General features: G+C 41.4%; 3 protein-coding genes across 3 annotated transcripts; 2 read left to right on the forward strand and 1 right to left on the reverse strand.

Annotated features, from left to right (window-relative positions):
* Positions 1-1,727: 1,727 nt before the first annotated feature.
* nim1kb (NIM1 serine/threonine protein kinase) lies at positions 1,728-5,293 on the forward strand. The gene is made up of 3 exons (XM_026297965.1): positions 1,728-2,001; positions 2,794-3,062; positions 4,532-5,293. The coding sequence occupies exons 1-3, from the start codon at positions 1,728-1,730 to the stop codon at positions 5,291-5,293; spliced, it is 1,305 nt and encodes a 434-aa protein (XP_026153750.1).
* A 1,265-nt stretch (positions 5,294-6,558) lies between these two features.
* LOC113124636 (growth arrest and DNA damage-inducible protein GADD45 gamma-like) lies at positions 6,559-7,975 on the reverse strand. The gene is made up of 3 exons (XM_026297666.1): positions 7,783-7,975; positions 7,462-7,669; positions 6,559-7,349 (listed from the first exon to the last, which is right to left on the reverse strand). Exons 1-3 carry the CDS (start codon positions 7,923-7,925, stop codon positions 7,236-7,238), a joined length of 465 nt encoding a protein of 154 aa, XP_026153451.1. The 5' UTR covers positions 7,926-7,975; the 3' UTR covers positions 6,559-7,235.
* A 6,151-nt stretch (positions 7,976-14,126) lies between these two features.
* LOC113124644 (growth arrest and DNA damage-inducible protein GADD45 gamma-like) lies at positions 14,127-15,187 on the forward strand. The gene is made up of 3 exons (XM_026297677.1): positions 14,127-14,227; positions 14,329-14,536; positions 14,649-15,187. Exons 1-3 carry the CDS (start codon positions 14,127-14,129, stop codon positions 14,760-14,762), a joined length of 423 nt encoding a protein of 140 aa, XP_026153462.1. The 3' UTR covers positions 14,763-15,187.
* Positions 15,188-15,578: the final 391 nt, after the last annotated feature.

Raw genomic sequence — 15,578 nt, forward strand, 5'->3', positions numbered from 1 at the left:
GAATGGAACCATCTGTGTCTGGCCCTGCTTCTCCCTAACTCTCTCCCAGAGATTATCTTATCGGGTGGCTAGCCAGCCAGCATGTCCAAAAACTGACCACACAAACCAACATCTCCTGAGTGTCTGGTTGTGATAAGGATATGTAGCTCTCAGGAGAGACTAGGACCTGTATGCAGAAACACTCCAAACTCACAGTAGTTTAGATAAATGAAGTTTTATTTTCACACTCGATGAGCAGCAATCTTACAGACTAACTAATACTTAAGTGATGAACATAAGACAATGGCAATGCTGAAGTTCAACACAGTGTTCACTTGAGCAAAACAATGCAAGGCTACAGGAAGTAGATAGGAAAGGGAAAAAGGAAAAATAAAAATAAATAGAAAATAAAAAAAAAACTCAAAATCCTCAGAAGTACAATGTTCAGTCTGTACTAATTTTGACTGAAATAAAGCTTGTACATACATGATAACATTTCAAGATTTCTTATTCGGGCGTTGATATTATTCATTATGTCACTGCTTTGCTTCCATATTTCTGTGATTGAGTATTTACAATATGTTAGCAAATATTTTTACATACCATCTTTAACAAACATTAGAAGCTAATTTACTACTGTAGACTTAGGATTTTTTGCTGAGTGCTGTCCTGGAGTCTTGTCATGACCATAAGATTTTCAGCCAAAAACTAATTTCTGACTAGAGTGCCCCCCTAGCTGTGCCTCCACTTCTGCTCACAGGGACAACACACCTGAATGAAGACGCACTGTCAGACCTCATGCTTTGTAATCTCTTTATCTGTGCTGCTCAGCCAACATCTAAAGGGAGCAGGGAACTAATCTCTGTGGTAATACTGGGTAAAACCATTGCATAACCTTTCATCTTCACAAAACCAGGAGATCAACCTCCACTGTGTAACATAGCCATTTTCCTCACACTGGTGTGCTCTGCTAAACTTGCAACCAACAGCTTTCAGAGCACCCCTACTGTGCATACAAACACATGCACATTTTTCATCTGTTACGTGCATTTGGCCTCATTTCTGTTGTTTTGAACTGACGTTAGCCATGAAGAGACTGGCGCAGACTGAGAGTGAAACAGGATTAGAGTTCATGAAACTGCCTTAATCCTTTGTCCCTCAGTGAGGAGAAGAAAACGTAAGAGGTGAGGGATGTGACCAGAGAAGCTTATACTCACTGTGCACTTGGCTGATGCCTCAAACACACAAACACACCCTCCCTTCCTGCGTTCCTACCATTCAGTGAACAGCAATTCGGTTCAGAGGTACGAAAGGCATAGCAGTATGCTGCACAGTGGGATGAGACTTCATGAAATTATTTTGGCACAACAGTGCTATTTTTCAGTATGTAAATGACAGAAATGTACCACTGGACAAAAACAAGGACTTATTTTAGTTCTGTTGCTTACAATGGACTGTCCAGGTGTGCTTTGATGCAGTAGCAGCAATTTGGAAACTTGGTAAGAAAAATTGGAATTTTGTTCTTTCATGTTCTTTTACACATATCTTGTATTATTGCAACCATTTAAGACTTGAATGCTTCTGGTTTGTAATGTAACTAGCAAAAAATTACAAATTTTGTATAAATCATCTACAATTTCCATGTCTTGGTGCTGTTAAAGTGATTTCTGACTATATTTAAAAGCAGTATCATGAAAACTGGATTGAAAGAAAGGCAAAGAAACATCTTTGTCCATCCTGCTTCAGAAATGCCTGGAAGCCAATACCAGGTGACCAGCATCAAACGCCATCACAGCCTCTACAGCCTCACAGACAGCTCTGATGCAGGACCTGAAGATGAGGCGGTCAGTGCCCCGCTGCACCTCACTCCACTGGAGAAGCTCAACACAGACATGTGCAAGGATGAGAAAACCATCAAGGACCTGATCATTGGTCGTAGGGTGGGCTTCTACAAAGTCAGAGGAGAAATTGGATACGGGACTTTCTCCAGGGTCAAACTGGCATTCCATGCCTTAACTAAAGGTAGGTGGACATGCCTTCTGACTCTAGAAAACTTACCCAAATTACAAGTCACACCTGACCATCGTTCCCTCTACCCAGAACATCATGAGAATAGCTTAGGAAAAGGTAAAAACTAATGTTGACCCAGGTTGTCAGTCATACAATATCTAATACTGTTGATTGTTAAACAACAAAAGAAAAGATAGTAAGAAGAAAAGAGGGTCAAAATTGGACTAGAGACCCAAACTCAGCCTGCACCCCCATCTTCAAGACATCACCTGAACAAAAATACTGCTGCCAAATTTGAGACTAATATGTTACCTTTATTTATTCACTACCATAGTTAGCTCACCAGGCTAATGCAAGGCATGAACAAAACATAGAATAAATGGTTAATTGACTAATCATTACAGTATTGAAACAATGGAGGCTGAAAGTTATATCTTGTCAGTAATGTCTTGATTGTTGGTCTTTGTTGGACCAACAATCCAAACACCCAGTAGTGTTCAGTGAAAGACAAGAGTATTGAAGTCTTCAGGTTTAGGAAAGTGTCTAATATTTGGAAATGTATCTGATTAAAGTACTTCTGTCAGAAATTGATGTTGATTAATTTTCTGTAAATCACCTCAGCATGGGCCCAGGGGCCAAAGTGCTCAGGGGAACCCTAGACCAGAAAACCTTTGCATTGAATTCACTCCTAGAAGTGTAGTAACGGTAGGAGCCTTTTACATAACTGTGCCCAGGGGCCCATTACCACATAATTCGTCCTTGCCACCAGACCATTGATTTATGTCACAATCTCACACCTCGTAGACAAAGTGGCCCTGAAGATCCTGGATAAGACAAGGCTGGACAGTCAGACTCAGCGACTGCTCTCCAGGGAGATCAGCAGCATGGAGTCCCTGCAGCACCCCAACGTGCTCCGTCTGTATGAAGTGCTGGAGACGCCGAGCCGCCTTCATCTAGTACTGGAGTACGCAGGAGGAGGAGACCTCCACAGCAAGATCTGCAATGAGGGGAAACTGTCTGACAACACCAGCAAGATCACCTTTGCCCAGATCCTCTCTGCCATCAAGTTTATGGTCAGTGATATACAAGCTGGATTTACTTTGTGTTTCCCATCATGCAATTGTAGTTACTCATCTTGATTAGTTTTAAATGTACAAATCTAACATTTTTGGTAGCAGAAGTTTTTGATTTCAGAAGATCAAAAAGAAAACAGCTTGATTGTTGACAAGCTGTATTGTGGAGGAACATTGACCTGCAACACCAACCTAAAGCTAATGAACAAAGCTGGGCTTCAGCTCGTAGTTGTTTTCATTAATTAATTCTGATTACTTTCTGGATTAACAGCTCCAATCCCTTCTTAATGAAACACATCAGACCAGCCTATTCTGTCTGTCTCCAGTAATGATTGTTTTAATGATGCTCTTCAGCAGTGGCGTTATCAGGGATAATTATTTGGGCCTTCAGCCCTGAATATTTTGAGCATTTGAACATATTCGGTCCTGTCAAAGGTTAAGTATTTTAGAGATGCACAAGGAAGCCAAAAAAACACTTTTTTATAATTTCTGTTTTTATTAGAAAAAGTTTTTTTTTTTTTTTACCCATCCACGAGATAACACATCCATGGGCATTCTACTTGAACACAGCTACCTGGATTGTGCCGAGCAAAGTAGACAGGTTATCACACTTGCTGTGCTTTGAGATGTTTGCTGACACCCAGTCAACCTTTCTTTGATATTCAAGAAAAAAAATGAGGGTAATTGAGAAAACTAGCACATTACACTGAGTAGGAAAGGAAGGAAGTTGGTGGCCAAAAGAAGAATCTATTGCATACATAACTTCTGGTTCCAATGCAAACCAGTGGAAAATTTTCTGCTCAATGCAAGTTGTTCCACGGAGGGATGCACAGATAATTATTTCTGTGTGTGTGTCTGTGTAATAACATCATTTATCATACATGAAGGTGAAACCTTCCCAACCAATAAATGCCTGTGTCCACCTCTACACAGGGGGTACACATCTGGCAAGCTTAGTCTTTCTTTTTCTAATTGTGGGAGGACGTTTGGGAGGAATCAGCAGAAATGAACATTTTACATTTCAAGCTTCATCGGTGGAGATCACCATATACAGCAAGCAACATAAGTTGTAAAGTTTAAGTTTTTAATCTTGTGACCCACTCTTCTGAACTGTAAAATAAGGCTTTAAACCCAAACTGTTTATTAATAACATTATACACTTTGGTATGGAAAAGTCCACATTCTAACAGACATGTCGGGTGTATGCAACAACTAATTGTTTTGGTTTGTTTGGAGAAACTTGTCTGATCAGCCGCATTTGCAGTATGTTCTATTTCTTCTAGTTCTAAAACTATAAAGACTCAGGAAGCCCAGGATGTCACCACTCAGACTAATAAGTAAAAAGGTCATCACACAATAGAAAGAATTGATTACTGTGTAATTATAGTCCAAAATGTAACAGAGTGCATCATTTCAGACCTGTTTGATATTAAGATATATGAAAACAGTTTGTGTGTTTTGCTGTGCAGCACAACATCAACATCATCCACCGGGACCTGAAGGCGGAGAACGTGCTGTTCAGCAGTAGCAGCTGTGTGAAGGTGGCTGACTTTGGATTCAGCACACGGGTTACAAACCGCAACACTGCCCTCGACACTTTCTGTGGATCACCACCCTACGCTGCACCAGAGCTCTTCAGGGATGAGTGCTACCTGGGCCCCCTTGTGGACGTGTGGGCCATGGGGGTCCTGCTGTTCTTCATGGTGACTGGCACCATGCCATTCCGTGCTGAAACCATTGGCAAGCTACGGCGCTGCATCATCGAAGGGGTCTATAGCATCCCTCCCTGGGTTCCTGGGCCCTGTCAGAGGCTCATTAGGGGCATCCTGAAGCCGGTCCCCACCGAGCGCTGCGCTATCGACCAGATGCTGGGATGCGATTGGCTCTTACCTGTGGAGTTTCCCTGGTCGCTGGCGCCTCCCGAACCAGTGAATCCTCTCCAGAACCTGCTGGACTCAGAGTGCAGGGACATGGAGGAAGAGGAGGAGGAGGAGGTCAGGGGCTCCCTGGAGGAACTTGGCTTTACCACAGAGCACCTATTGAACAATCAGCCCAAAGACATCCGCAGCCCGGTCACCGGGGTTTACCGAATCCTGCAGCACCGAGCCCAGAAGAGTAGGGGCTGCGACAGTCTACCAGTGGTCCGAGGGATGGTAAGGGACCCCAAGAGGGAGGGGCTTAGAGCCTACAGGGGGCTCAGGCACACTTCCAAGCTGTGTGTGCTTTCATAGCAGACTATTAGACGTGCACCAGCATCACTTTTATAGAGACTTCTTTTTTACAAAAATTCATAATAGATTTTTTTAAATCATTTTTTCATTGTTTATAGAAAAGTGGACTGTAGGTTTTTCTGTTTTTTCACATTCTGTAGCTCTTGATGAATTTGTTTTGGAAATGTGAAAGTGCCTGATGAAAGTGTGAGTAATTTAATTTAATTTAAAGGATTTTCAGAGGCCCAAAGACCTGAAAGTTTCATTTATTTTAATGAAGAAAATGAATACGTGTGTTTGGTTTAACTTATTTTTAAGATTTATAACATAGTCACAAATTCTCTTTGTGACTGACCAGCCTAAGAAACAACTGTTTATAATGACATTAATTTTAATGGTTCATTCTGAGCTGTCCCAAGAACTCCTACATGAAAAATATAGTTGCGCCTGAAAAAGCAACGGTTACACCCACTTAAACCAGTTTGGTCTCTCAGAAACTTGCTGTTTATGAAAATATAAATAAAGTGGTAAAAAACTGTTGCGTGGTGCAAATTTCATCGCTGAGGCGCAGAGCAGGTGGGCGCTGCTCCACCCAAACAGAACTGAGCTTGCGTCGTTGTGGCCTGTTTACCAAAGTTTCACTAAGTGTCTACAAGTAAATAATAGTCCCGACAGCAGCTGGCAGGACACCAGATGACACTCAGGACCTCCATTCCTTCCAAACCGGCCCAAACCGGCCAGATCCGACCCCGCTGCCCCCTCCGGCACTGGAAACTGACAAACCTCTGGCTCCTCCCAGCCCTGCCCTGCCAGACCCCCACCTGCATGAAGCGGCAGATGGCGCGGCGTTGCTGCTTAGACATCTGCTGGCCAGACAATAGGCTCTCTGTGCGGACCGCTGGAGCTGACAAGCCTGGAGCTCCGCTATTGTGCGCGGCGCCATACACATGCAGATGAGGAGTGCAGGAGGAGGGAGTTTTTTGTTATTATTTTTTACTACAGGGACAACAGTGAACAGATGACAGGCCTTAGCGCCTTCCATGCAAATCTGCTTGAGTTTTCAACTTTTGTTATTTCTTCAACACCCCCCCCCCCCCCCCACACACACACACACACACCTCTCACCCTTGCGCAGAACTCTCGATTAAAGCCCAGCTTTGCCAGAGAAAGTGAAAACAACACAGACGATACGATGTTTTGTGTCTTTATTGTCTTTTCTACTTACAATTTTTAAATCAGAGATTTAAATGAGATCATTTCCAACATTGTTCCAAGAGCATCAGAACATCTACAGACACTTTCTGTTTTCAGTACATAATGTTTAAAAGATATTTTATACAAATGCCCATCATTTTTTAACACTAAATTAATTAATTTGGTCAGTTTCTAAAGTGAAACCTTTAGAGAAAAGACCTTTTAATTTTTTTTTAATTTGAGCATATTTTCGCCGTTGTTACATTTCTAAAGTGAAACCTTTAGAGAATTAAGACAATTCTGGAAAGTGGGAAACATTTCCGCTGATTGCAACCGTTGTCCTGTTGCTCAGCAAAGAGGCCATCTTTAAAAAGTCCCTTTTTAAAAAGTCCTCTTTCTCAGCACCGCTTCTTCTCCTGCTGCGCGTGCTTCAACATGCGACTTTTGCTCTGTGGGACCACAGGACGCAGAACTCGCTTCTCCTTCCTCTCCAAACCTCATCCGCACAAAGAATGAGGGTCGATGTGTCGCTCCTGTGGCATACCTGACCTCATTCACATAAAGAATGAGAGTCATCTTGGCATGGACGGGACAGGAGGCGACGGTTCACGGGGGCCCTCCTCGGGCCGGCGCCGTGCTACCTGGATGACAATCCTCCTCAGGAGAATCCAGGGATGAGCAGAAACAGGGTCATCCTGTTCGTCAGGATGAGTATTTCCAGGTAAGAAGCTTCACAGCATCTGATCAACAGAAGGACCTTTGTCCCAGATCAGCGCTCAGGGAGGCTGATCTCAGGGACCCAGTCGTTCAGACGCTGGCTCTCCTCACAGAACAGGTGCAGCTTCTCCAGAGCAGGGTCCTCCCAAGACCCGTCGGCTGGATTCTGTTCAAACAGGAAGAGTAGAGGACCGTTAGTCCCTTCTGTCTTTCAATAAGCATCACATGATGATTCCCAACATGTTTCAACTGGACCTCATTAACTGAGCACTACATACCGTGATGAGGACGCAGTGGGCATCTTCAAGCTGCTCTGCCTTGTCACCAACAATCTCAGCCAGACGCTGCATGTCGCTCACTCTGACGATGCTGATGTCGTTGTCGAAGCAGAAGGACTGGATGAGGGTGAAGTGGATCTGGAGAGCGATGTCACACTCGAACTCCTCATCCATAGCCAGGACGCAGAAAGACACGCTGTCTGGATCTCTGTGGAGAGAAAATGAAGGACAAACATAATTAAATTTCATCCACAAAACAATCCAAATTATTCGACTATCCAGTTGTTTTAAATGCTGTAAACTGTATTGTCTCATACTTACAGATTCATCACTTTTGCACACTCGTAGACACCCACGGTGAGAGAGTCGTTTTCTTTAGCGGACACCAGGACCTCCTCCAGGGCTTTGCCGGTGCACTGAGCACGCTCGGTGGGTTTCTGGATCAGAACCTCCTCGAGAGTCATGATGAAGTTGATAAAGATATTCCGCAAAGTGAGAGCTTGAAAAAGTTTGCTCGGAGAGTAGATCCGAAAGGGAGCAGAGTGCTTTCGAACCCATTGCTTTCCTCTTTTATACTCTCCAGCTCTTGCAGCTCAGTGAAAGCCCTGAGCCCTGATTGGCTACAGTTGAATGGTGTATTGGTATGATAATGCTATTGTCACACTTCGGCTCGTGGCAGATTGATGGGGGTCATGGAGCCACGCACGCCCCCTCTCTGAGCGCAGCACACTGGCCTGAAACTAAAAATAGCTTAATTAAAAAAAAAGAAAAAAGCTTAATCACTGCAGCAGTTTTGTGCAAATGAGAAAACATTTGAAAACAAATGATCCAAACTGCAGATGCACCATTCGCACCTTTACATGCATGTATTTGTAAGAACTGTCCAATACAAGTTGCAGCTATATGAATTAAGACGCTTGTTATTGCCCGTTTTTTAAAAGTATTTTAATCCCAGCTTTGAACTCTTACAATCATCAGCACGTCCACCAACATATGCAACATCAAAAGAAAAAAAAATCTTTTGGTGTTTCTTGGATTTTAGACTTTAGGTGACTTTAGTATTTCAGCAGTAACATGGAGAAAGTGTGTAGAGGCCCCTCTCCCTGTCACTTCTCTAAGAGTAGCAGAGAAAGGGCAGGTGGATGATGCCATCTGTGGACTAGGGGCTGGCAATAAAACGGCCTCATTGTGCGCACAGAGGCCCTCTATTATTACCCTCCCCTATACAAATGCAAATGAACAGCGCGTGCCAGAGCGCTGTGCGTGCTGCGCAATCTGCACTGCTGGCCCACGCGGACCACGTGGCCATCAGCTGTCCTGAAAATCCTTGCTCGGTTTTTATTTATTTACTCGGATCAGTACAGGGCCCACATGGACTGAATTCTACAGGAAAAACCTCTGAACTTTCTTGCACAGTTGTTTGTTATTTGGTGATTACTTTAACGCATATTGACACACAACAATTCAGCTATTCCATAGATTAGGATGTTTCATACAATTAGTTAATGCGTATTTGGTTTTATTACGTTTCCTTTGCATAAATACACTAAATGTCCCGTATGATTCCTAAATGACAACGTTATTTTCATTTCATTTCCAGGCTTTACGCACGGGTCTGTTTATACTATCCCACTGAGACAGCGGAGTCTCTACAACACCTCGTGTTTATTTGGTTATACTTTAGCTGCATAATAATTCAAAACACATCTTACATCAGGTCAGGCCTGCTGCCACCGCTGCGTAAGTAGAAGAGGGGGGGCTGCAGTGGAGAGGCGGTGCAGCAGACACAGGTTGCGAGTGATTGATTCAGGGCTATTGTTGTGCGGAAGGCAGAGCGGCAGATGGAGAACTGTCACTATGAGGGAGCCCCCGCCCCTTCTCTCTCCTAAACCCAGGTCAACCACGACCCCGGGGCGCGCCGAGCTTTTGTCAGCAGGTCTCCACATTCGCCGATCTGTTGTCTGAGTGTTGATTAAATTTGAATGCCAAAGAAGAGATCTGATGGTCTAAAGTTTCACAATGAAAATCGTTATCTCCACAACGATGCCAGATAGAAATCACTTTCAGTTTGAGCTGTAAACACGTGCAAAGATGCTTAGCGTCTTTTGTTGAACAACAAATCGCTTATCTCTAACTTACTGCAGCAATAAAAACATTTGTTTACGGCACTTTCAGTTTCTGGGTGCGTGCTGCAGCTGGCCCTTAGGTTGACATTTTGGGCTAAAGTTTGGTTCCAGCTGAGTGAGGCTCAGACTGAGCTATTTTAGGAAAGATCAGCTTGCATGGCCACAGGCCAGGCGCGTGCAAATCGATACCGACCTATTGTTGCAGAAGTACATCTGTCAGACGGAGGCCGCTCCGGCAGTGCGCGACAGGTGTTGGTGTTCAAAGAGCTTTTCTGGTGACCTGCGGCGATTCAGCAAAACCCTAAAGCTCTTTGGAAAGATAAAACGTGTCTAAAGCTACAGGATAAGTCGACGTTTTTAAATATTTGGCTCCCAGTGTGTGAAAAATGGCTTGGATTCAGTGAAATTAGGCGAATATTATACTAGATATTTTATTTCTCCCTTTTAGATAAATGTTTCTGAGCTTCAGTGTGGTTTTTGCTCAACGTTTACGTTCGGATTTTGTTTGACCTGCAACTTTAAAGATCATATTTGCAGCGGAATGAAAAACTGCAACCGTCACGCCCGGCAGGTGCTGCGTGACTTCCTTTGTCCCCCCCCCCCCTCCTTCACCTCCCCCCTCCCCGGGGACAGATGGGACTCTGGTTGCTACGGAGATTGATGCAGACAGCGAGATAAAGCATGCAGGCATCTCCAGATGCCACGCGCCTCAAGTGAAGACCGGCTTCAAGCAAATGAGGTGGTGGCGCGTGCCACTGTCTGATCAAAAAAGAAAAAAATTGGTCCAATTGGTCGCGAGTCTGTCAGCCATTAAAATGGTGCAGACATCAGCGTTAGTAACCGAACTTCTTACAATGTAGTTCCAAACTTGAACATACAGTCCATATTTCAGTTTCCTTTATATGCACTATAACACTATGTAACTCATATGCACTATAACACTATGTAACTCATATGCACTATAACACTATGTAACTCATATGCACTATAGCACTATGTAACTCATATGCACTATAACACTATGTAACTCATATACACTATAACACTATGTAACTCATATGCACTATAACACTATGTAACTCATATGCACTATAACACTATGTAACTCATATGCACTATAACACTATGTAACTCATATGCACTATAACACTATGTAACTCATATGCACTATAACACTATGTAACTCATATGCACTATAACACTATGTAACTCATATGCACTATAACACTATGTAACTCATATGCACTATAACACTATGTAACTCATATACACTATAACACTATGTAACTCATATGCACTATAACACTATGTAACTCATATGCACTATAACACTGTATAACTCATATGCACTATAACACTATGTAACTCATATGCACTATAACACTATGTAACTCATATGCGCTATAACACTATGTAACTCATATGCACTATAACACTATGCAACTCATATGCACTATAACACTATGTAACTCATATGCACTATAACACTATGTAACTCATATGCACTATAACACTATTTAACTCATATGCACTATAACACTATGTAACTCATATGCACTATAACACTATGTAACTCATATACACTATAACACTATGTAACTCATATGCACTATACCACTATGTAACTCATATGCACTATAACACTATGTAACTCATATGCACTATAACACTGTATAACTCATATGCACTATAACACTATGTAACTCATATGCACTATAACACTATGTAACTCATATGCACTATAACACTGTGTAACTCATATGCACTATAACACTATGTAACTCATATGCACTATAACACTGTGTAACTCATATGCACTATAACACTGTGTAACTCATATGCACTATAACACTATGTAACTCATATGCACTATAACACTATGTAACTCATATGCACTATAACACTATGTAACTCATATGCACTATAACACTATGTAACTCATATGCACTATAACACTATGTAACTCATATGCACTATAACACTATGTAACTCATATGCACTATAACACTGTATAACTCATATACACTATAACACTGTATAACTCATATACACTATAACACTGTAAAACTCATATGCACTATAACACTGTATAACTCATATGCACTATAACACTATGTAACTCATATGCACTATAACACTATGTAACTCATATGCACTATAACACTATGTAACTCATATGCACTATAACACTATGTAACTCATATGCACTATAACACTATGTAACTCATATGCACTATAACACTATGTAACTCATATGCACTATAACACTATGTAACTCATATGCACTATAACACTATGTAACTCATATGCACTATAACACTATGTAACTCATATACACTATAACACTATGTAACTCATATGCACTATAACACTATGTAACTCATATGCACTATAACACTATGTAACTCATATGCACTATAACACTATGTAACTCATATGCACTATAACACTATGTAACTCATATGCACTATAACACTATGTAACTCATATGCACTATAACACTATGTAACTCATATGCACTATAACACTATGTAACTCATATACACTATAACACTATGTAACTCATATACACTATAACACTATGTAACTCATATACACTATAACACTATGTAACTCATATGCACTATAACACTATGTAACTCATATACACTATAACACTGTATAACTCGTGCACTATAACACTGTATAACTCGTGCACTATAACACTATATAACTCATGCACTATAACACTGTATAACTCGTGCACTATAACACTATGTAACTCATATGCACTATAACACTATGTAACTCATATGCACTATAACTGTATAACTCATATACACTATAACACTATGTAACTCATATGCACTATAACACTATTTAACTCATATACACTATAACACTCTATAACTCATGTGCACTATAACACTATGTAACTCATATGCACTATAACTGTATAACTCATATACACTATAACACTCTATAACTCATGTGCACTATAACACTATGTAACTCATATGCACTATAACTGTATAACTCATATGCACTATAACACTATGTAACTCATAGGCACTATAACACTGTATAACTCATATACACTATAACACTTTGTAACTCATATACACTATAACACTTCATAACTTATATGCACTATAACACTATATAACATATACACTATAACACTATATTACCTATATAAATTATAACACTATAGAACTTATATAAACTACCCAGAGCACCACAGGTGGTCATCAATCAATTCAACTACTCCCTCTGAAAATCAGTCCATCTATTATTGAGCCTGTACATAAGATAAACCTTTTTTCTTTTAACAACCTGCACAGTGCTGGTGCGGGGAACAAAACACAACGCATTCATCATGAATCATTCTTGAATCTGACAACATCGAACAGTTCTTTTAAATACGGCTATGGATGGGGAATGTCTCGTTTTTCCGAATGTGCTGCATCATCATAGGACTCTGCAGTACTCCCTCATCCTCCATGTCTCATTGCAAATTTTCTCTTTATAATAACCTGTGCACTCACTCAATTTCCCTCTCTAGTTAGTTACAGCTTTTACGTCGTGCCGTCATCCATGGAGGTTGAAAAAGTAATGAGCCTGTTTTGATAATGTAAGGAGTAGAAAGTACAGCTATTTGTGTTTAAATGTAGGGCGTAAAAGTAAAAAGTCGTCAGATAAATAAATACTCAAGTAAAGAACAGATACCTGAAAAATCTACTTAAGTACAGGAACAAAGTATTTGTACTTCGTTACTTCCCACCTCTGGCAAGTACACATCAGTATCACAACTTTGAACTGTATTATCTCATAATAAGAAATGAAATTGGACTAAATTAATGTCGGCTTAAAGTTCACTGTGATGGATTACACAACTTAAGCAAGTTTGGAGAGTTTGGAGAGAGATTTTCATCTTGTAATGAAATGAATGGAAGTCAATGGCTGACATTGGATCATAAAATTTGAAACAATGTGGAAAGGACAATACCAAAACCAAAAATGTAGCACATCTTGAAGCTTTCACTTAGGCTTTTTTGTGCTGCTTCAGGCAGCCATTGTCTTTCATGTTAAAATCACACATCACACTAGATATCAAATCTGCTTCTTTATTGGTTAATGTTACATTTTAATTACATGGCAGTGCCATTTAATGTTGACTTGTATGTTTTTCTAACTGTGAAATAAGAGTTATTGGTCTACTTCTAATTAATCCAGAACATTGATGACAGCAATCTGGCCTTCTTGTGTGGTTTCATTATTCTTGCAAGATGAAAGAATCATTTAAAGGTCAGAGAGTTTCAGCATCTAATCCTGTCAACCAAAGCTGCCCCCAACTTTCTAAGACTTTTCTATAGGCACGCGTCCCTGAGGGTAGGGTGAGGGCAGGCCTGTTGTAGCCATTGTGCACAAACAGCCAATCACAAATTGAGCATGTGTCGGGTCTGCAGTATAAATGCTGCCAGATTCTGGGAAGCAGCACAAATAGTCTTCTCTCAACTTTCCTGCCCTATCAGCTGAACTGTGAGATACAACTTAACCATGCAGTCTCCTGGAAAATCTCTGAAGGAAGCTCTGCTATGTGCTCAGAGTGAAGATCGGCTCACTGTTGGAGTCTATGAGAGTGCTAAAATTATGACTGAGTAAGTAAACTATTTGTATGTATGACCTAGACATGCCCTTTGAAAATTGAACTTGATCAGCATTTAAGAGCAGCAGGTAACTGGAGATCCTTTGTCCACAGAGATCCAGACAGCGTGTCTTTCTGCGTCCTGGCTATGGATGAGGAGTTCGAGTGTGACATCGCTCTCCAGATCCACTTCACCCTCATCCAGTCCTTCTGCTTCGACAACGACATCAGCATCGTCAGAGTGAGCGACATGCAGCGTCTGGCTGAGATTGTTGGTGACAAGGCAGAGCAGCTTGAAGATGCCCACTGCGTCCTCATCACGGTATGTAGTGCTCAGTTAATGAGGTCCAGTTGAAACATGTTGGGAATCATCATGTGATGCTTATTGAAAGACAGAAGGGACTAACGGTCCTCTACTCTTCCTGTTTGAACAGAATCCAGCCGACGGGTCTTGGGAGGACCCTGCTCTGGAGAAGCTGCACCTGTTCTGTGAGGAGAGCCAGCGTCTGAACGACTGGGTCCCTGAGATCAGCCTCCCTGAGCGCTGATCTGGGACAAAGGTCCTTCTGTTGATCAGATGCTGTGAAGCTTCTTACCTGGAAATACTCATCCTGACGAACAGGATGACCCTGTTTCTGCTCATCCCTGGATTCTCCTGAGGAGGATTGTCATCCAGGCAGCACGGCGCCGGCCCGAGGAGGGCCCCCGTGAACCGTCGCCTCCTGTCCCGTCCATGCCAAGATGACTCTCATTCTTTATGTGAATGAGGTCAGGTATGCCACAGGAGCGACACATCGACCCTCATTCTTTGTGCGGATGAGGTTTGGAGAGGAAGGAGAAGCGAGTTCTGCGTCCTGTGGTCCCACAGAGCAAAAGTCGCATGTTGAAGCACGCGCAGCAGGAGAAGAAGCGGTGCTGAGAAAGAGGACTTTTTAAAAAGGGACTTTTTAAAGATGGCCTCTTTGCTGAGCAACAGGACAACGGTTGCAATCAGCGGAAATGTTTCCCACTTTCCAGAATTGTCTTAATTCTCTAAAGGTTTCACTTTAGAAATTTAACAATGACAAAAATATGAGAAAATATATAAAAAAAATTACAAAATGTCTTTTCTTTAAAGGTTTCACTTTAGAAAAGTGACCAACATAATGTTAAAAAAATATGGGAATTAATAAAATTCTTTTATAAACATTACTGAAAACAGAAATGGTTAAAAAAAGATGCTCTGATCCTGTTGAAGCAATGTTAGAAACAAATCTTAAATATAAAAGTAAAAAATAATAAAAATGTTTAGATATAATAGTGTGAACTTGAGCTCAATCTTGAAATAATAAAGAATTACATGAATAAAGTTTTTTCCTCAGCTT

This window comes from Mastacembelus armatus, chromosome 12 (assembly GCF_900324485.2).
Source record: "Mastacembelus armatus chromosome 12, fMasArm1.2, whole genome shotgun sequence".
Lineage (NCBI taxonomy): Eukaryota > Metazoa > Chordata > Actinopteri > Synbranchiformes > Mastacembelidae > Mastacembelus > Mastacembelus armatus.